Source organism: Triticum aestivum, chromosome 1B (assembly GCF_018294505.1).
Source record: "Triticum aestivum cultivar Chinese Spring chromosome 1B, IWGSC CS RefSeq v2.1, whole genome shotgun sequence".
Classification (NCBI taxonomy): Eukaryota; Viridiplantae; Streptophyta; class Magnoliopsida; order Poales; family Poaceae; genus Triticum; species Triticum aestivum.
In genome coordinates, this window is record NC_057795.1 from 106,579,992 (window position 1) to 106,602,517 (window position 22,526).

General features: G+C 48.8%; 1 protein-coding gene across 1 annotated transcript; it reads left to right on the forward strand.

Annotated features, from left to right (window-relative positions):
- Positions 1 to 2,921: 2,921 nt before the first annotated feature.
- On the forward strand, positions 2,922 to 4,584 carry LOC123087641 (peroxidase 5). The gene is made up of 2 exons (XM_044509686.1): positions 2,922 to 3,294; positions 3,377 to 4,584. Exons 1-2 carry the CDS (start codon positions 3,046 to 3,048, stop codon positions 4,142 to 4,144), a joined length of 1,017 nt encoding a protein of 338 aa, XP_044365621.1. The 5' UTR covers positions 2,922 to 3,045; the 3' UTR covers positions 4,145 to 4,584.
- The last annotated feature ends 17,942 nt before the right edge of the window (positions 4,585 to 22,526 follow it).

A 22,526-nucleotide genomic window follows, 5' to 3' on the forward strand; every position in this document is an offset into this window, starting at 1 on the left:
CATAACAACATACGTTATTCCCTTTGTCATCGGTATGTTACTTGCCCGAGATTCGATCGTCGGTATCTCAATACCTAGTTCAATCTCGTTGTCTCTTTACTCGTTGCGTAATACTTCATCCCGCAACTAACTCATTAGTCACAATGCTTGCAAGGCTTATAGTGATGAGTATTACCGAGAGGGCCCAGAGATACCTATCCGAAACACGGAGTGACAACTCCTAATCTCGATCTATGCCAACCCAACAAACACCTTCAGAGACACCTGTAGAGCGCCTTTATAATCACCCATTTACGTTGTGACGTTGGTAGCACACAAGGTGTTCCTCCGGTATTCTAGAGTTGCATAATCTCATAGTCTGTGGAATTTGTATAAGTCATGAAGAAAGCAGTAGCAATGAAACTAACACGATCATAATGCTAAGCTAACGAATGGGTCATGTCCATCACATCATTCTCCTAATGATGTGATCCCGTTCATCAAATGACAACACATGTCTATGGTTAGGAAACATAACCATCTTTGATTAACGAGCTGGTCAAGTAGAGGCATACTAGGGACTATAGGTTTTGTCTATGTATTCACACATGTACTAAGTTTCAGGTTAATACAATTCTAGCATGAATAATAAACATTTATCATGAATTAAGGAAATAAATAATAATTTTATTATTGCCTCTAGGGCATATTTCCTTCAGATATTAACACCAAAAGCACTTGAGGATAGACATGCCCTTTCATTTGCAATACTTAAGCTACAATACTTAAGCTACAAGTTCGTATGAAGTATTTTGGTGGTGTACATCGCCGTTGAGACCACCAGGTTTGTCCACTTCCACCATAAAAAACATGAAGCGTAACAAAAATATAAAACAGACTAGTTCATGACACAAAACTATTTTCGTTTTCCAATGACGGTTGTGACCATCAACAACATGACATTAGTCTGTTGATATGATGTCGTTCCCTACCCTTTTATGTTAGCCGTGACACCACTTAGTTGGCCATCAACATGTTTATTCCCTTCTCCACTCTTCGGCACACCATTCTCCATGTCATTGTCTTTTCGCCCCACTTTTGTGTTTGATATATCATTGAGACCCTATATTGTATAATTGTGCAGAATACAAGCACAACATTTCAGAATCTAGAGGTTTTGATTTGAAAAGAAATCCGTTGTTGCCACAACTAATATGAATTGGAGGGAATTGTAAAAATTGGTAAGAAAAAAAGTAACCTTGGTTGCTTTTCTAAGGGGAAAAAGAAACCTTGGTCTATATATAATTTCCTTAAGTAACAACTGAATTCTCGCAAAAAAAAAGTAACAACTGAATTCAAAGATGTCAACAAATTTGAGTGTCTTTTGTGCCTTGCCTGGAAACGTAGGGATTCGGGTTGGATCTCAATTATGAGTGACCAGATTCCCCACCAAAACCGTTTTGCCTGCCCTATCTATCGTGACCCCAGCGTCGAGTTTTTTTTTTTTGAAACGGAGGCAAAAGCTTTGCCTCATCCATTAATTAAGATAGAAAAGAGTTTTTTACAGGACACCCACAAACACGGCATGCGGATTATTCGCGTGAAATAAAAGACCCTAGCTTCTTTGCGCCGGCGATGACCCAAAGGTTGGCCTTGGCAGAGATGGAGGAGAGCAAGATTGGCGGTGAAGCACTCTTATGCTTAAACACACTTGCATTACGCTCATTTCAAATCGTCCATGAGACGAGCATAGTGAGGGAGGCCTTGGCTTGGCGGTTCGGCGTACCATGGGCGCAGGTGCTTGCCCACCACTCGTCCACCGAGTCGAACAGGTGCCAAGCGGAAGTGTCAAGCCCGTGCATGAGGAATTTCTCAATGACCAAAGACCAAAGACGCCGGGTGTAGCGGCACTTGTAGAAGAGGTGAGGTCCGCATTCTTGCACCGTCCTGCAAAGAAGGCAGAGATCGCAATTTGGCCACCCACGTTTTGCCAATCTATCTGCCGTCCAAACTCTGTCTTGAAGGGCCAACCAAGCAAAAAATTTGACTTTGGGGGGGCCCAAACCTTCCAAACCATTTTGTCCAAGGGAGAAAGGACCATTCCTAGAAACTGTGCCCTATACACGGAGGCCGCCGAGTATTGCCCACAGGTCGTGTGTTTCCAAAGGATATCAGCGTCGAGCTTGGGCAAGCTTCAGATGCAAACCCGGACGAGGTGCGAAGAAAATGCCCGCTCGTCGGAATAATTTACCAGCGCAACAGTACTGGCACCAAGTAGAAAACCCAGGGGCAGCCAATGTCTGAGCTGACGAATTTAATCCCCGATCCCGATGTTGCGGATCAGGCTAGCTACTATAGTGTAGTACTGCCCGACTCCACTAACCACTAGCCATAGCACGCGTAGCCCACTCTCGATCCACAGTAAGTGCAACTCCGCATCTCGCTCCGTCAACGTCGGCTGTGTGCTGCGCCTGCGCGCCGCCGTATTGTAATCCCTCGAAAACGTATCGCGATCCCGTCGTGGCGCCGATGAAGCGCGCACCGGCCGTATCGGCTGGTTGCAGAGCAGAGACGGCACCCGGAGAGGGACAGCACGGATCCGGGTGTGCGCCAGTGCGCGCGGACACCGCAGGCTCCATGTTAACCGCAACCACTTTGGCGCCCTAAGGAGAAGAGAACAGCGGCGGTGGACGGAGGCTAGCTGCAGGGCACGAAGCCGGCCAGCCTAATTGGCGGTCGATCGCGGGTCAACTTCAGCTCGGTCCCATGTTCCTACAGTCTCCCGTCTCCCTCACCTCAGTCGGTCGACACACTGGCCACGTTCCAAGCTAATTAATCAGTGCATGCAGCAGGTCGCCCGCTCACTAGCTTCCATTTTCTATCTATCTCGAATCTAGTTAGTTGGAGACGCGGCCGGCCACGTATAAATGCCACTGCACTTGCTGCTGGTACACTTAGTACAGATACCAAGAGCGCGCGGCAGCGCGAACATCGAGCTAGCCTAGCTTAGCTAGCCCCAGTGGACTGCTATAGTAACTACATACCCAGTGTAGCGGTACGGAGGAGATGGCCAGCGGTACTGGTATTGGTACTGGCAATGGCGGATCTGTCCTGGGGATGGTCGTCGCGTGCGTGTGCGCGTGCCTGATCCTCTCCGTCCCTGCCGCCGACGCGCAGCTCAAGGTCGGGTACTACGACGCGACGTGCCCTGACGCAGAGAGCCTCATCACCACCATCGTCCACGCCTCCGTCCGCATGGACGCCGGCAACGGCCCCGGCCTCGTCCGCCTCTTCTTCCACGACTGCTTCGTCAGGGTACGTGCTGCGCTCGACCGGACGAGCTCATGCTTAATTACGACGCTAATGTAGCTGCATTCCCATTGGTGCTTTCGTGCAGGGCTGCGACGCGTCGGTGCTGCTGGACGACCCGACGGGCAGCCCGGGCAACCGTACGGTGGAGAAGACGGCGGCGCCCAACTTCCCCAGCCTCCGCGGCTTCGGCGTCATCGACCGCGCCAAGCGCGTCGTGGAGCGCCGCTGCCCGGGCGTCGTCTCCTGCGCCGACATCGTCGCCTTCGCCGCCCGCGACGCCTCCCGCATCATGGGCGGCATAGTCTTCGCCATGCCCTCCGGCCGCCTCGACGGCCGCGTCTCCAACGCCACCGAGGCGCTCGCCAACCTGCCCCCCGCCAACTTCAACCTCACCCAGCTCATCACCCGCTTCGCGTCCAAGAACCTCACCGCCGACGAGATGGTCACGCTCTCCGGGGCCCACTCCATCGGCCGCTCCCACTGCTCCTCCTTCTCCAGCCGCCTCTACCCGCAGATCGACCCGACGCTCAACAACACGCTCGCCAAGGCCCTCCGCGCCGGCAAGTGCCCGGCGGCGACGGGGCGGCTCGACCGCGTCGTGCAGCTGGACGCCAAGACGCCGCTCCAGCTCGACAACCAGTACTACAAGAACATCGGCACCAACGAGGTGCTCTTCAACTCCGACCAGGCGCTGCTCGACCGGAGCGACACGGCGGCGCTCGTCGGCCAGTACGCCGCCAACCGGAAGCTGTGGTCGCAGAAGTTCGCGGACGCCATGGTGAAGATGGGCTACGCCGACGTGCTCACGGGGCCGCCCGGGGAGATCAGGAAGGTCTGCAGCAGAGTGAACTAGTAGTAGTGCCAAACTTGCCAAATTCAGACATCTGCACATGTGTACCCCGGCCACTGTACATGACATGATCACCACATACATTTCACCTAGGTCATCTCCGACGTGCCACTTGCATCGATCATTCATGGCTGTACTGTAACCTGTGACATAGTACAAGGGTAGATCAGGTGTCACAATCTTGCAAATTCCATTGATTCGTTTTGTGGGGCTACTTTGGGTTGGGTTATTGGGTACCTAGCTAAACTGTGCATGCATACACTGAGAGGCACTGTGTAGCAGGTACAAAGAGATCAACTGTGTCATGGAATTAATTGCCCCAACAGTTTTATTCTGTCACTCGTGAGATTGGAATTGTGTATTCGCGTGCATTAAGATGTGTTCCTGGTGTACACTTTTAAGGACTGAGTGCTGAATAAAGCCAAGGACCAGTACTTGATATCTGCAAAGAGGCGTTCGCCTCACTTTATTAGGCTGGTCATAATGGGGAGTAACTTAGACTAGTAACATACATATGTTACTAGTCTATGTTACTACCTTCATAGTGGGTAGTGTCATAGATGTGGTAACATAGTTGCCTTCATTTATTACTTTGTAGACTCATTATGCATTGGAAACCGCTATGTGATGGTAACATATTATGTTACTCTATTTGCCTCTCTCCTCATTAACTACTTGCCACATCATCATTTTTGCTTATGTGGCATCTATGTTACTACCTATGTTACTCCCACTATGACCAGCCTTATATCTAAAGTCTGAGTAAGCTTTAACTTCCAAATTCCAACGGATCACTCGTTCTCTTCTTCATGACAGCTCATATACCAATCTGATAATAAGGTTTCCATGGGATGGCGCCAAATACTCCTACTTTTCATCTTTTCCACACACACGCACACACACACACACAAAGGCCAATTGCTTTGCTTTTGTGTACTCCTCTCCAACATTATCAGTCTAAAGTTGGATTGTAGGAAAACGGATGCATACATTACAACCTGGAACACACGTCTGAAACAGAACAAACCGAACATGCAGGACGACAGGAGCACCCACTGAAAGTCTGAAACTGCACAGGAAGAGCCGGGGGAAAAACAGAGCATGAGGCAGACCACAGTACCGGACGCAGCGAACCACATGATACCTGCATCTGCACCGCTGCCGCTGCCGCGCCGTGAGTTGGTCCGACGCGCGTGTAGCATGCTTCTGCTCCCGTGTCCGGGTGTCTCTCTCCTGCCTATCCTCACACATCAAGCTTAGGCCAGGGCCCAGGAACATGCGCGCATGTGTAGCAGTAGTGTGGCTTAATTGGACTCTTCAATTTTATTAGTTCCCAAGATCCATCCATCCCCTGCTTAACCTTGACATTTCTGCCTCCATTAAGGCTGGTTGTAATGGGGAGTATCATATACTAGTATCATGCATATGATACTAGTGTACGATACTACATCCCTAAGAGCATGGTTAATAGTATAGCCAGCTGCTGGCTATAAGCCAGTGCCATGTCATCTACAACCCATCTTATAGCCAACATGTATAATAGTAGATCAAAAGAGTGTACTACTTTTTCATTATGTGGCTCACCTTTCATTCTCACAAAGTGTCTAGGAGCATGTGCTAGAGCTGGCTCTTCACGAAGAGCCCGCTTACCTTCTCTCTCCTCTTCTCTTCCCTCCAACTAAGCAAAAATATACTAGTTTATTCCATATAGCCTGCTGACTCATCTCTATTATACTTGCTCTAATGCATAGTATCATATTTTAGTATCATATAGTATTTTATTTATTGTCATGCATGACACAAAGTAGCATAGCATTTATTATGATACGGTATCATGATATGATACTCCATCCTCTCTTTCTTCATTTAATGCTATGACACCTCATCAAAATTACCTAGTTGACATGCATAAAGTAGCTATGATACTATCATTACGACCAGCCTAAGATAGCAACGCAGGTCGTGGAGGGTTCGATCAGTAAGAAACTCCACTCCCGCAGTGAAGTTATTTCTAGGGATTGGCGCCCGAGGGAAGATGGAGAACACTCCCATCTCAGTGATTGACCACGTTAGAGCCGGCCAACTTGGACGGATATATAAAACGGGTTCCGGCATCTTTCCGCCAAGTTGAAGGATCAACCTCAATCAGACCGCCGCACCGCACATGTTTCCTTCACCCTCTGCTCCATGTTCGTGCTGGTAGGAGGAACATGAATGACCCATATACAAATGCGGCACATTTTCTGGCAGGGAAGAGAACAGGGCTGCGAAGGTTCCTCTTCTCCCTCGTCTGACAGATCCATGATGGGCGAGAAAGAAAGAAAAGAATCTTCCAAGTTGTCAGACGAGCGGTGCTCCGTATTTTGGATTCTAGTGTGCTTCGGCGAGCTTCCGCCCGATCAGTGATCACTGCGCTGCGCATGCGCTTGCACTTCCGCTTGATTGAGCAATAATGAAAGCAGCGCCTGATTTGGATCCTTGTGGCCCGACATGGCAGGCCACGTTTGGATTGATTGCCCGCGTGAGTGATCGCACATGCGTGTAAGTGCATTTATGTGTCCCTCCGACTGTACTTTAGCTGAGACCTCCTTCTCCGTCCTGAATAATCTTGGTGCCGCATCTTCTTCCGCACAGCTGTGCTCTGTCGTTCCAGGAAAGGACGTACGTGTTCATGTGTTCTCGCTCGCTCTCTTCCATGAGGTAAACCATATTTGCTCAGTTGGATAATAATGGAAAGTGTGATGGTTGGGGACGGTGTTGCATGTCGGTCGTCCTTGAGGCAGGGCCACAGCCCACAGGCTTCGCTGAATTTCCAATCAGGTTTCAGAAACATCCGTGTTTTGTATGAGCTTCGTGTTTTCCCTTCAAGTCAAAACCAGTTGTCCTTAAATTTGAGCCCAGCTCATACGCAAATTTGTTTCCTCGAAATTCAAGGATTCAATTGAATATATATTTTTCCCATTCTGCTTGCTCTACAATTGACTAGAAAAATTATACCGATGCGTGCTAGGGCGGCCCGATCTTTCTATGAAACAATGACGATTATGTTGGAGGAGACTTTGACAACCTGATGAAAGATTTAGGAATTGTTGCCACACTTGGGCCTTTTCCATTGCATGTCAACATATAGATAGATTTACAATCCTAACCATAAATGGGAGATCACAACAATATCGATTCTCCCCGATTTAGGCGATCAGGAGATATGTCACGATACGTGACATATTAGTCTAACACTCCCCCGCAGTCACAACGGCAGGAGAACGGACGTTGAGACTGGACCGAAAATCCAGAAACAACGGCGAAGGGAGACCCTTCATCAAGATGTCGGCGAACTGTCGTGACGAGGGAACATGGAGCACACGGACCTGACCCATGGCAACACGATCGCGAACGAAGTGGAGATCGATCTCGATGTGTTTGGTACGCTGATGCTGTACTGGGTTCGTGGACATGTAGACGGCGCTGACGTTGTCGCAGAAGACGATCGTCGCAGGAGGAGATGGTCGATGAAGCTCCTGGAGAAGTTGTCGAAGCCAACTCGCCTCAGCCACAACGTTTGCCACGGCGCGGTACTCGGCTTCAGCACTCGAACGCGAGACTGTGTGTTGCCGCTTGGAGGACCAAGAGATGAGGTTATCTCCAAGGTAAACACAGAATCCCGACGTTGACCGCCGAGTGTCGGGGCATCCAGCCTAGTCGGCGCCGGTGTAGGCGATCATGGAGCTCGGTGAAGTCGAGTAGAGCTGAAGACCATGAGAGAGCGTGCCCTTGACGTAGCACAAGATGCGCTTGATGGCGGCGAGCTGCTGCTCACGCGGGTCGTGCATATGAAGGCAAACCTGCTGAACGGCATACACGATGTCTGGGCGTGTAAAAGTGAGGTACTGGAGAGCGCCGGCAAGACTCCGGTACTCCGTGGGATCGGCCACTGAAGGACCGGCAGTAGCAGCGAGCTTCGGTGATGTATCAACAGGTGTCGTGGCTGACTTGCAAGCAGTCATGCCAGCCCTGTCCAGAATCTCCGCGGCGTACTTAGCTTGCGAGAGATGCGATGCCGAGGAAGTAGTGGAGGCTGCCCATGTCCGTCATGGCGAACTCGGCTCGTAGAGAGGACGTGATCCTGTCGAGCAAGCGGGTCGACGAGGCGGTGAGGATGATGTCATCCACATAGAGTAGGAGGAAGGCCGTGCCTTACGCACACCGAAGGACGAACAACAAAGTGTCCGAGCGTGAGCATATGAAGCCGGTCGAGGTGATGAAGGCAGCAAAGCGTTGGTACCACGCACGAGGAGCCTGCTTGAGACCGTAGAGTGAACGGTTCAGCCGACAGACGTGGTCGGGGCGACTGGAGTCGATGAAGCCAGTGGGTTGACGACAGTAGACAACCTCAGCAAGAGTGCCATGCAGAAAGGCGTTCTTGACGTCGAGCTGACGAGTCTCCCAGTTAAGAGAGAGCGCGATGGAGAGGATGACACGCACGGTGGCCGGTTTGACAACCGGGCTGAATGTCTCATCGAAGTCGACACCTGGCTCCTGAGAGAAACCTCGAAGCACCCAACGAGCTTTATAGCGATCGAGGGAGCCATCGGGCTTGAGCTTGTGGCGAAAAACCCACTTGCCGGAGACGATGTTAGCATCCCGAGGAGGAGGCACAAGATCCCAAGTGTTGTTGCTGAGTAGAGTGTGGTACTCCGCAGTCATAGCATCGAGCCAGTTGGGATCCTTGAGAGCTGCACGGGCGGAGGTGGGAACCGGTGAGTACCTGCTGACAGATGAAACATGCAGGTTAAGCCGCTCGCGAGGCCCCTTGTGGATGCCCGAGGTGCTGCGCGTGCGATGAGTGGGTGCAGGAGGGGCGCCTGGTGAGGGAGGGTCGGGTGGTGAGGGTGGTGCGGGTGGTGAGGGAGGTGCGGGAGGAGGGAAGGGTGGTGGGCTGGGTGGAGGTGTAGTAATCGGAAGGGGTGGGACAACTATGGGTAGGTTGTCGTCGTCGGCGAGAAAGTCGTACGTGGAGGCGTTGGTAGGCTGTGGGGAGGCAAAGGGAAAGGTCATCTCATCGAATACGACATGTAGAGAGATGATGATGCGGTGGGTAGTGAGGTCCATGCACCGATATCCCTTATGATGAGAGGAGTAGCCAAGAAAAACGCAAGCACTCGAACGCGGCGACAGTTTATGTGGCATGGTGGAGGCGATGTTGGGATAGCATAGGCAGCCGAAGACGCGTAGTGACGAATAATCGGGATGGTTGTTGTGAAGGGCAAAGTATGGAGAGGGGGCGCTAATCGTTTTTGTAGGAAGACGGTTAAGGACGTGAGTGGCGGTGTGAAGTGCTTCAGCCCAATAACGAGGTGGTAAGCTAGCCTAAAATAGGAGATAACGCACAATGTCATTGACAGTGCGAATGATGCGTTCAGCTTTACCATTTTGTTGGGATGTGTATGTGCAAGAGAAGCGAATGTGAATGCCATGCGTGGCGGCGAGAGAGTGAAGTTTATTATTGTCGAACTCGCGACCGTTGTCGCATTGTATGGACACGACAGGTAAGCCAAACTGAGTGTGAGCGAACACGCGGAAAGCGGAGAGCGAGGCGTAAGCATCCAATTTTTGGCGAAGCGGAATAGTCCATAGAAAATGAGTGAAATCATCAAGAATGACTAAAAAATATGTATTGCCAGAAACACTCAAGATCGGTGAAGTCCAAAGATCACAATGGACTAACTCGAATGGACGAGTTGTACGAGTAGTGGAAGAGGAAAAAGGTAAACGTACATGACGGCCGAGTTGACAAGCATGACATAAAGTGGTTTGGTTTATTTGTCTAATACAAGGGAGAGAAATATGTTGCGAGAGGCGACGATAGGCATCATGGCCGGGGTGACCGAGGCGACGGTGCCACACATCATGAGGAGCGGTGAGCGTGGCGAGGGAGCGAGGAGGCGGAGGACATGTGAACATGTAGAGCTCCCCCGTACTATTGCACCGAAGGATCTCGCGCCGGGAATGAATGTCCTTCACAGAGAAACCAAAAGGGCCAAAAGCGAAGATGTAATGATTATCAGTTGTGAATTGATGAACGGAAATAAGATTTTTGATAATGTTGGGTGTGACTAAGACATGACGTAAGTGAAGAGGTCTATTGGGAAAGAGGGAGGGAAGGGAGGAATGACCGGATGTGGTGACGAGAACGGTGGAACCGTCGCCGACCACCACGTGACGATAAATAGGATGGGGAGAAAGAGATGATAAGATACCGGCATCGAAGGAGAGGTGGGCGGTCGCGCCTCTGTCCATAACCCACTCGGGAGAGGGCTGCTGCAACGTCATGTTGGTGAAGTGTTGAGCGAGAGCAGCGGTGTCCCATGATGGTGCCGACGTTGGTGTTGTGGCGTAGGGCAGCACGGCGCTGAACGGAGCTGCACCATAGCCACCGTAGGGCGCGCCGAGAGCAGCCGGGGGAGCGGCCATGTAGGCGTGGGCGTGTGATCCCGGACCCCTTCCAAGGATGCCGCCGGTGCCGCCGGTGCTGTTGGGGCGCGACTGCATGGGCCACATCTGGATGGCTTCTGTCCAAGGGTTGAACGGAGTGGGCATTGGAGGAGCACCCCCGGCGGGCTTGTAGCCCTTGTTCTTGCCCTTCCCCTTGCCATAGCCGGTGGCATGCGGGTTGTGGGCGGGAGCAGGAGCCCGCCATGGCTGGCCGCCACCGCCCCCACCGGAAGGAGCACCACCACCACCCCCGGAGGACGACCCGCCGCCGCTGGGAGGAGCAGGGGCTGGTCCTTTGGCGGCGTAGAAAGCGGAGGCCGAGGTGTTGGTGGAGCACCGGGAAGCCTTCATCTCGTGGAGCAGCAGCATGTTGCGGAAGTTGAGGAAGGTAGGGAACGGCGTGAGGAGGGGGGAAATGTCGGCGACGCTGTCGAAGCGCTCGTGAAGGCCCTTGATGACGTTGGTGACGAGCTCGGGGTCGGAGACGGGGGCACCGACCTCGGCAAGAGCGTCAGCCGCCGTCTTTTGCAGGTGAAGGTACTCGCTGATGGACCGATCCTCCTGCTTGATGTTGTGGAACTCCTCGGCGAGATAAATATCGCGGCTCTTTTGTTTGTCGTTGAAGAGGGCGAGGACGGAGGTCCAGACCTTGTAGGCCGTGGCGGTGGTGGGGTCGGTGGGCATGACGAGGTCGACGATGTCCATGGCCATGGAGCCGTAGCACCAGCGGAGTACCAAGACGTCGAGGCGGCGCCATGTTGGATCGGTGGGGGGCGTCTCGGTGGTGAGGTGGTCCTCGAGGGCGTAGGTGGTGACATCGATGTTGAAGAAGGTCCTCCACTTGGGGAAGACGGCGCTCTTGAACTCGAGGACGATGGGGACGAGAGAGCAGACGCTTGGGATGGCGGTGGCCTGCTCCCAGAGGCCGGCGTTGGGATGGGGAGCAGGTGGTTCAGAGGACGCCATGGGATGGGAGGGGAGGGAGGTGTGGGCCGGCGGCGCGGGAACAGGGGTCGGCGGCGCTAGGGTTGGAGGGAGCGGAAGCGAGAGGATGTGCTTAGGCTGATACCATGAAAGATTTAGGAATTGTTGCCACACTTGGGCTTTTTCCATTGCATGTCAATATATAGACAGATTTACAATGCTAACCATAAATGGGAGATCACAACAATATCGATTCTCCTCGATTTAGGGGATTAGGAGATATGTCACGATACGTGACATATTAGTCTAACACCTGACTACACCGGACACGGGATGCCCCAGTTTAGCAACCGCTAAACCAACTTAGATATGATTTGTGACTGACTGACGGTGCTAGAAACATGGTCAACTTGATCACGTAAATCAATCAATCAATCCTTGTATGCTATCGCAGAACAAGCATGAATATGAATTTGCTGATATAAGGAAAAACTATATACTAAATTAGGGTTCTGAAGATGTGTAGTGCAGGAGGTCTTGTCGATACTTGTGCTTATGGATAAGAGTAGCAAACGGTAAAACTCAATGCGCAAAACCCAAACACTAAATAAGTTTCGTACACAAATAAGGATTGCAAGAACTGCTCATTGTCTTCCATCAGAAATACATAGGTCTAAACCGGAAGTAAGTTGCGGCAGCATCTATGGATGGTTATGAACGAAATTTGAAGTGTAGTCTCCATTCAAAGCTTCACCTTCATTCCTTGTATGCTTATTGCCACATTCATACTTGATCATGCTTCAATGTTTGTCCCTCTCATCCATACTAGGTCCTTTATTCCTTATTATACAAGCATATATATTTGTCAAAATGGAGGCAAAAGATTTGCCTCAATCATTAATTAATTGCAGAACCGAGTTGCCTAGTTAATTAAAGGGAAATCAGGCAAAAAACATCACAAACGCTAAGCGGCACCCACACAAAATCTCACATAGAGGGCCTCGCCAAGAGTTGATTTAGACATCATCATATTATCATGATGTGGCTCTCTGGATCACTTAACCCAACATCATGTACACCAGACCATAATCACATTCAACATTGCAAGAGCATCTACAGCCACATACAACTGGCCCATCATACGTCAAATTTTTGTTACCACATCCCGGTGCCTCAGTTAGCAGGCCCCAAATCCATATTACACATGCATCATAAAATTTTGATACAGGCGGACGTCCGGCTACTACATCAATACATGCCATCGGACTACCAAATTTTGGCATGTTCTACATACATACTAAGCTGTGGACAAAGATCATCCATGCTTGCCCTTGCCGGCGCCCTTGGCGTCTTTGTCGTAGAAGTAGCGGTCGAAGACGCAACAAGGGTCAAGTAGGATATCTTCCTCACCGGAGCTATCCGCCCCAACATTGTCCTCCCTCTCTTCTTTGGCAGCGGTGGGGAGGGGGCAATCCGTCCATGACACGGACATCCAGGGCTTGCTCTTGGGGGAGTGTGTATTCCTCCTCTGCCGCTTATGGAGGATGCGGGCGCAGATGACTTCCTCTTCCGTGACAGCAAGCGTCGCCGCCTCCGCCACATCAGCAATGAGGCGGGCCTCACGCTTTCGCCCCCTCTGCATGTTATGGCGGCACACTGGTACCTGTAACCCTTGTACTCCTCTTGATCGGAGAAGGGACAACCGACGAAGCTCGAGCTTCCAACCCCAATAGATCTGAGCACTAGTTGCGCCGTTGCAATGAATTTTTGATGGATCGAATCTGACCTGGGCCAGGAGCACTCCTTCTAGGAGTGGCAGAGGGCCATGAGGACGGCCATATACTCCTCCCCGTATGGATGATGCCCCAACCGATGTATCAGGAGTGGTCGGAGTCGGATCCGCTGCCCGCCATGCCAAAGAAGGCCGAAGATAGCCGGAAGGGAGCTTGGGGTGGAGCGGAGCGGAGTGGAGTGGCTAGGGTTTAGTCCGGGGAGCGAATGCAGACGAATATATGTGGGATCACGGTGGGCCACCGTGGGTAGATCTGACGTGGCAGATGTGCCTGGGACACCCCATATCTGCCCTATATTTGGGTTGGATATGAGGGATGCTTATTAGTCTGGACGTTTGGGCCCGTTATGAGGGCTACATCTGGGTCAGGTTTTTTATCCATCAGTGGCGGGGCCGTCCGCCCGGGCGTATAAGGGGGAGGGGTTTGGGGCGCCCATCTTTGGATGCTCTATCGTAACCTAAACTACAATATACTCCCCCATTTCCTAAATATATGATGTTTTGGTAGTTTATATGATGTTTTGGTAGTTCATTAAACTACCAAAGTGTCATATATTTAGGAAAGGAGGAACTATTATTCATACAACGGCCAAAGTGATTCTCTTATTACAACAAAGACCGAATGTGCCCCGTGATGTAATGGGCCTAGAGGGCGGCGGCCTAGGCAGCCAAGGGTCTCTCCATACGTGAACAAGTTCAGCATCACCGACACGCAATAGGAGTCGTTTCCTCGGCAACTCCGAACAAGGTTGGAGTGCATTCAATTTCAGTGATGCATTGCATGGAAAAACAATGTGAAGGGAATATGCCCTAGAGGCAACAATAAAGTTGTTATTTATATTTCCTTAAATCATGATAAATATTTATTATTCATGCTAGAATTGTATTAACCGAAAACTTAGTACATGTGTGAATACATAGACAAAACATGGTCCCTAGTATGCCTCTACTTGACTAGCTCATTAATCAAAGATGGTTTTATTTCCTAACCATAGACATGTGTTGTCTGAAGGAAATATGCCATAGAGGCAATAATAAAGTTATTATTTATTTCCTTAATTCATGATAAATGTTTATTATTCATGCTAGAATTGTATTAACCGGAAACTTAGTACATGTGTGAATACATAGACAAAACCTATAGTCCCTAGTATGCCTCTACTTGACTAGCTCGTTAATCAAAGATGGTTATGTATCCTAACCATAGACATGTGTTGTCATTTGATGAGCGGGATCACGTCATTAGGAGAATCATGTGATGGACATGACCCATCCGTTAGCTTAGCATTATGATCGTAGCAGTTTCATTGCTACTGCTTTCTTCATGACTTATACATGTTCCTCGGACTATAAGATTATGCAACTCCCGAATACCGGAGGAACACTTTATGTGCTACCAAACGTCACAACGTAAACGTGTGATCATAAAGGTGCTCTATAGGTGTCTCCGAAGGTGTTTGTGTTGGGGAACGTAACAGAAATTCAGAATTTTCCTACGAGTCACCAAGATCTATCTATGGAGAAACCAGCAACGAGGGGAAGGAGAGAGCATCTACATACCCTTGTAGATCGCTAAGCGGAAGCGTTCAAGAGAACGGGGTTGAAGGAGTCGTACTCGTCGTGATCCAAATCACCGGAGATCCTAGTGCCGAACGGACGGCACCTCCGCGTTCAACACACGTGCAGCCCGGTGACGTCTCCCATGCCTTGATCCAGCAAGGAGAGAGGGAGAGGTTGGGGAAGACTCCATCCAGCAGCAGCATGACGGCGTGGTGGTGGTGGAGGAGCGTGGCAATCCTGCAGGGCTTCGCCAAGCACCGCGGGAGAGGAGGAGAAAGAGAGGTAGGGCTGCACCAACAGGAGAAGAACTTCGTGTGTTGGGCTGCCCCTTTGCCTCCACTATATATAGGGGGAGAGGGGGGGCTGAGCCCCCACCTAGGGTTCCACCCCTAGGGGCGGTGGCCTTCCCTAGATCCCATCTAGGGGGGCGGCCAAGGGGGGGGGGAGGGGAAACTTGCCCCCCAAGAAAGGTGGGTGCGCCCCCCTCCCGAAACCCTAGGTGCCTTGGGACCTTGTCGGGGGCACACCAGCCCACCTAGGGCTGGTCCCCTCCCACACTAGGCCCATGCAGCCCTCCGAGGATGGTGGCCCCACTTGGTGGACCCCTGGGACCCTCCCGGTGGTCCCAGTACGTTACCGATAAAACCCGAAACTTTTCCGGTAACCAAAACATGACTTCCCATATATAAATCTTTACCTCCGGACCATTCCGGAACTCCTCGTGACATCCGGGATCTCATCCGGGACTCCGAACAACATTCGGTAACCACATACAAACTTCCTTTATAACCCTAGCGTCATCAAACCTTAAGTGTGTAGACCCTACGGGTTCGGGAACCATGCAGACATGACCGAGACGTTCTCCGGTCAGTAACCAACAGCGGGATCTGGATACCCATGTTGGCTCCCACATGTTCCATGATGATCTTATCGGATGAACCACGATGTCGAGGATTCGATCAATCCCGTATGCAATTCCCTTTGTCTAGCGGTATTGTACTTGCCCGAGATTCGATCATCGGTATGCCGATACCTTGTTCAATCTCGTTACCGGCAAGTCTATTTACTCGTTCTGTAACACATCATCCCGTGATCAACCCCTTGGTCGCATTGTGCACATTATGATGATGTCCTACCGAGTGGGCCCAGAGATACTTCTCCGTTTACACGGAGTGACAAATCCCAGTCTCGATTTGTGCCAACCCAACAGACACTTTCGGAGATACCCGTAGTGCACCTTTATAGCCACCCAGTTACGTTGTGACGTTTGGTGCACCCAAAGCATTCCTACAGCATCCGGGAGTTGCACAATCTCATGGTCTAAGGAAATGATACTTGACATTAGAAAAACTTTAGCATACGAACTACGATCTTTGTGCTAGGCTTAGGATTGGGTCTTGTCCATCACATCATTCTCCTAATGATGTGATCCCGTTATCAACGACATCCAATGTCCATGGTCAGGAAACCATAACCATCTGTTGATCAATGAGCTAGTCAACTAGAGGCTTACTAGGGACATGGTGTTGTCTATGTACCCACACATGTATCTGAGTTTCCTATCAATACAATTATAGCATGGATAATAAACGATTATCATGAACAAGGAAATATAATAATAACCAATTTATTATTGCCTCTAGGGAATATTTCCAACAGTATCCCATTTGCACTAGAGTCAATAATCTAGTTCACATCGCCATGTGATTAACAGTGATAGGTCACATCGCCATGTGACCAACATCTAAAGAGTTTACTAGTGTCTAAACTAGTTCACATCACCATGTGATTAAGTCTCAATGAGTTCTGGGGTTTGATCATGTTTTGCTTGTGAGAGAGGTTTTAGTCAACGGGTCTGCAACATTCAGATCCGTATGTACTTCGCAATTCTCTATGTCTATATTGTAAATGCTGCTTCCGCGCTCCACTTGGAGCTATTCCAAATGGTTGCTCCACTATACGTATCCGGTTTGCTACTCAGAGTCATTCGGATAGGTGTTAAAGCTTGCATCGACGTAACCCTTTACGCCGAACTCTTTATCACCTCCATAATCGAGAAACATTTCCTTATTCCTCTAAGGATAATTTTGACCGTTGTCCAATGATCCATTCCTGGATCATTCTTGTACCCCATGACTAACTCATGGCAAGCCACACTTCCGGTGCGGTACACAGCATAGCATACTATAGAGCCTACGTCTGAAGCATAGGGGACGAACTTCATCCTTTCTATCTCTTCTTCCGTGGTCGAGCTTTAACTCTTAACTTCATACCTTACAACTCAGGCAAGAACTCCTTTGACTGATCCATCTTGAACACCTTCAAGATCATGTCAAGGTATGTGCTCATTTGAAAGTACCATTTAGCGTTTTTGATCTATCCTCATAGATCTTGATGCTCAATGTTCAAGCAGCTTATTCCAGGTATTCAATTGAAAAACACTTTTCAAATAACCCTATATGCTTTCCAGAAATTCTACATCATTTTTGATCAACAACATATACTCATCAGAAATTCTATAGTTCTCCCACTCACTTCTTTGGAAATACAAGTTTCTCATAAACTTTGTATAAACCCAAAATCTTTGATCATCTCATCAAAGCGTACATTCCAACTCCGAGATGCTTACTCCAGCCCTCAGAAGGATTGCTGGAGCTTTGCATACTTGTTAGCGTCTTTCAGGATTGTCAAAACCTTCTGGTTGTATCACATACAACCTTTCCTCATGAAAAACTGGTAAGGAAACTTGTTTTGACATCCATCTGCCAGATTTCATAAATGCAGCTTATGCGAGCATGATTCCAACGGACTTAAGCATCGCTACAGATGAGAAAATCTCATCGTAGTCAACTCCTTGAACTTGTGAAAAACTCTTCGCCACAAGTCGAGCTTCATAGATGGTGACATTACCGTCCATGTCCGTTTTCTTCTTAAAGACCCATTTATCTCAATGGCTTGCCGATCATCAGGCAAGACCACCAAAGTCCATGCTTCGTTCTCATACATGGATCCTCTCTTGGATTTTATGGCCTCGAGCCATTTGTCGGAATCCGGGCCCACCATCGCTTCTCCATAGCTCGTAGGTTCATTGTTGTCTAGCAACATGACCTCTAAGACAAGATTGCATACCACTCTGAAGTAGTACGTGTCCTTGTCGACCTACGAGGTTCGGTAGTGACTTCATCCGAAGCATTATGATCACTATCATCAGCTTCCACTTCAATTGGTGTAGGTGCCACATGAACAACTTCCTGTGCCCTGCTACACACTGGTTGAAGTGTTGGTTCAATAACCTCATCAAGTCTCCACCATCCTCCCACTCAGTTCTTTCGAGAGAAATTTTTCCTCGAGAAGGGACCCGTTTCTAGAAACAATTACTCTTGCTTCCGGATCAGAGATAGGAGGTATACTCAACCATTTTGGGTATCCTATGAAGATGTATTTATCCGTTTTGGGTTCGAGCTTATCACGATGAAACTTTTTCACATAAGCGTCGCAGCCCCAAACTTCCAAGAAACAATAACTTAGGTTTCTCCAAACCATAGTTCAAATGGTGTCGTCTCAACGGAATTATGTGGTGCCCTATTAAAGTGAATGTGGTTGTCTCTAATGCCTAACCCATGAACGATAGTGGTAATTCGATAAGAGACATCATGGTACGCACCATATCCAATAGAGTGCAACTATGATGTTCGGACACACCATCACACTATGGTGTTCCAGGCGGTATTAATTGTGAAACAATTTCCACAATGTCTTAATTGCGTGCCAAAGCTCGTAACTCAGATACTCATCTCTATGATCATATCATAGACATTTTATCCTCTTGTCACAATGATCTTCAACTTCACTCTGAAATTACTTGAACCATTCAATAATTCAGACTTGTGTTTCATCAAGCAAATATACTCAACATCTACTCGAATCATTTGTGAAGTAGGAACATAACGATATTCACTGCATGCCTTAGCACTCATTGAACTGTACACATCAAAATGTGTTACTTCCAACAAGTTGCTATCTTGTTCCATCTTACTGAAAACGAGGCTTTTCAGTCATCTTGCCCATGTGGTATGATTTGCATATCTCAAGTGATTCAAAATCAAGTGAGTCCAAACGATCCATCTACATGGAGTTTCTTCATGCGTATACACCAATAGACATGGTTCGCTTGTCTCAAACTTTTCAAAAAATGAGTGAGTCCAAAGTTCCATCAACATGGAGCTTCTTCATGCGTTTTATACCAATATGACTTACATGGCAGTGCCACAAGTAAGTGGTACTATCATTACTATCTTATATCTTTTGGCATGAAAATGTGTATCACTACGATCGAGATTCAATAAACCATTCTTTTAGGTGTAAGACCATTGAAGGTATTATTCAAATAAATAGAGTAACCATTATTCTCCTTAAATGAATAACCGCATTGCGATAGACATAATCCAATCATGTCTATGCTCAACGCAAACACCAAATAACACTATTCAGGTTTAGCACCAATCTCGATGGTAGAGGGAGCGTGCGATGCTTGATCACATCAACCTTGGAAACACTTCCAACACATATCGTCAGCTCACCTTTAGCTAGTCTCCGTTTATTCCGTAGCCTTTTATTTCGAGTTACTAACACTTAGCAACCGAACCGGTATCTAATACCCTGGTGCTACTAGGAGTACTAGTAAAGTACACATTAACATAATGTATATCCAATATACTTCTATCGACCTTGCCAGCCTTCTCATCTACCAAGTATCTAGGATAATTCCGCTTCAGTGTCCGTTCCTCTCATTACAGAAGCACTTAGTCTCGGGTTTGGGTTCAACCTTGGGTTTCTTCACTGGAGCAGCAACTGATTTGCCGTTTCATGAAGTACCCCTTCTTTCCCTCGCCCTTCTTGAAACTAGTGGTTTCACTAACCATCAACAATTGATGCTTCTTCTTGATTTCTACATTCGTGGTATCAAACATCACGAATAGCTCAAGGATCATCATATCTATCCCTGTTATGTTATAGTTCATCACGAAGCTCTAGTAGATTGGTGGCAATGTCTTTGGAGAAACATCACTATCTCATCTGGAAGATTAACTCCCACTCGATTCAAGTGATTGTTTACCCAGACAATCTGAGTACAAGCTCAACGATTGAGATCTTCTCCCTTAGTTTGTAGGCTAGAAAACTCATCGGAGGTCTCATACCTCTTGACGTGGGCACGAGCCTGAAATCCCAATTTCAGCTCTTGGGACATCTCATATGTTCTGTGACATTTCAAAAATGTCTTCGGTGCCTCAATTCTAAACCTTTTAACATTACCGAACTATCATGTAGTCATCAAAACGTGTATGTCAGATGTTCGCAACATCCACAGACCATGTTCGAGGCCCAGCACACCGAGCGGTGCATTAAGGACATAAGCCTTCTACTGTCCGCATATTTGCTACTGTCAACTTTCAACTATATTTTGTCTAGGAACATATCTAAAACAGTAGAACTAAAGCGCGAGCTATGACATAATTTGCAAAGGGTTTTTGACTATGTTGAGGATAATTAAGTTCGTCTTATGAACTCCCACTCAGATAGACATCCCTCCAGTCATCTAAGTGATTACATGATCCGAGTCAACTAGGCCATGTTCGATCATCACGTGAGATGGACTAGTCATCATCGGTGAACATCTTCATGTTGATCGTATCCACCATACGACTCATGCTCGACCTTTCGGTCTCTTGTGTTCCGAGGCCATGTCTGTACATGCTAGGCTCGTCAAGTTAACCTAAGTGTTTCGCGTGTGTAAATCTGGCTTACACCCATTCTATGTGAACATTAGAATCTATCACACCCGATCATCACGTGGTGCTTCGAAACGACGAACTTTCGTAACGGTGCACAGTTAGGGGGAACACTTTCTTGAAATTTTAATGAGGGATCATCTTATTTACTACCGTCGTTCTAAGCAAATAAGATGTATAAACATGATAAACATCACATGCAATGAAATAATGACATGATATGGCCAATATCATTTTTGCTCCTTTTGATCTCCATCTTCGGGGCTCCATGATCATCATCGTCACCGGCATGACACCATGATCTCCATCATCATGATCTCCATCATCGTGTATCCATGAAGTTGTCTCGCCAACTTATTACTTCTACTACTATGGCTACCGGTTAGCAATAAAGTAAAGTAATTACATGGCGTTTATTCAATGACACGCAGGTCATACAATAAATTAAGACAACTCCTATGGCTCCTGCCGGTTGTCATACTCATCGACATGCAAGTCGTGATTCCTATTACAAGAACATGATCAATCTCATACATCACATATCATTCATCACATTCTTTTTGGCCATATCACATCACATAGCATACCCTGCAAAAACAAGTTAGACGTCCTCTAATTGTTGTTTGCATGTTTTACGTGGCTGCTATGGGTTTCTAGAAAGAACGTTTCTCACCTACACAAAACCACAACGTGATATGCCAATTGCTATTTACCCTTCATAAGGACCCTTTTCATCGAATCCGTTCCGACTAAAGTGGGAGAGACTGGCACCCGCTAGCCACCTTATGCACCAAGTGCATGTCAGTCGGTGGAACCTGTCTCACGTAAGTGTACATGTAAGGTCGGTCCGGGCCGCTTCATCCCACAATACCGTCGAAACAAGATTGGACTATTAATGGTAAGCATATTGAACAAAATCAACGCCCACAACTACTTTGTGTTCCACTCATGCAAAGAATCTACGCAATAGACCTAGCTCATGATGCCACTTTTGGGGAACGTAGCAGAAATTCAAAATTTTCCTATGAGTCACCAAGATCTATCTATGGAGAAACCAGCAACGAGGGGAAGGAGAGTGCATCTACATACCCTTGTAGATTGCTAAGTGGAAGCGTTCAAGAGAACGGGGTTGAAGGAGTCATACTCGTCGTGATCCAAATCAACGGAGATCCTAGTGCCGAACAGACGGCACCTCCGCGGTCAACACACGTGCAGCCCGGTGACGTCTCCCATGCCTTGATCCAGAAAGGAGAGAGGGAGAGGTTGGGGAAGACTCCGTCCAACAGCAGCACGGCAGCGTGGTGGTGGTGGAGGAGCGTGGCAATCCTGCAGGGCTTCGCCAAGCACCGCGGGAGAGGAGGAGAAAGAGAGGTAGGGCTGCACCAACAGGAGAAGAACTTCATGTGTTGGGCTTCCCCTTTGCCTCCACTATATATAGGGGGAGAGGGTGGGCTGCGCCCCCACCCAGGGTTCCACCCCTAGGGGCAACAGCCAGCCCTAGATCCCATCTAGGGGGGCGGCCAAGGGGGGGAGAGGGGAAACTTGCCCCCCAAGAAAGGTGGATGCGCCCCCTCCCCAAACCCTAGGCGCCTTCGGCCCTTGTGGGGGGGGGGCGCACCAGCCCACCTGGCACTGGTCCCCTCCCACACTTGGCCCATGCAGCCCTCCGAGGATGGTGGCCCCACTTGGTGGACCCCCGGGACCCTCCCGGTGGTCCCAGTACGTTACCCATAAAACCCGAAACTTTTCCGGTGACCAAAACAGGACTTCCCATATATAAATCTTTACCTCCGGACCATTCCGGAACTCCTCGTGATGTCCGGGATCT

Excerpts from the sequence above, each read along its gene's own strand:
- LOC123087641 (XM_044509686.1), top strand. The coding sequence starts at position 3,046 with ATGGCCAGCGGTACTGGTATTGGTACTGGCAATGGCGGATCTGTCCTG. Across the intron at positions 3,295-3,376 it reads TCCACGACTGCTTCGTCAGG|GGCTGCGACGCGTCGGTGCT; the intron begins GTACGTGCTGCG and ends GCTTTCGTGCAG.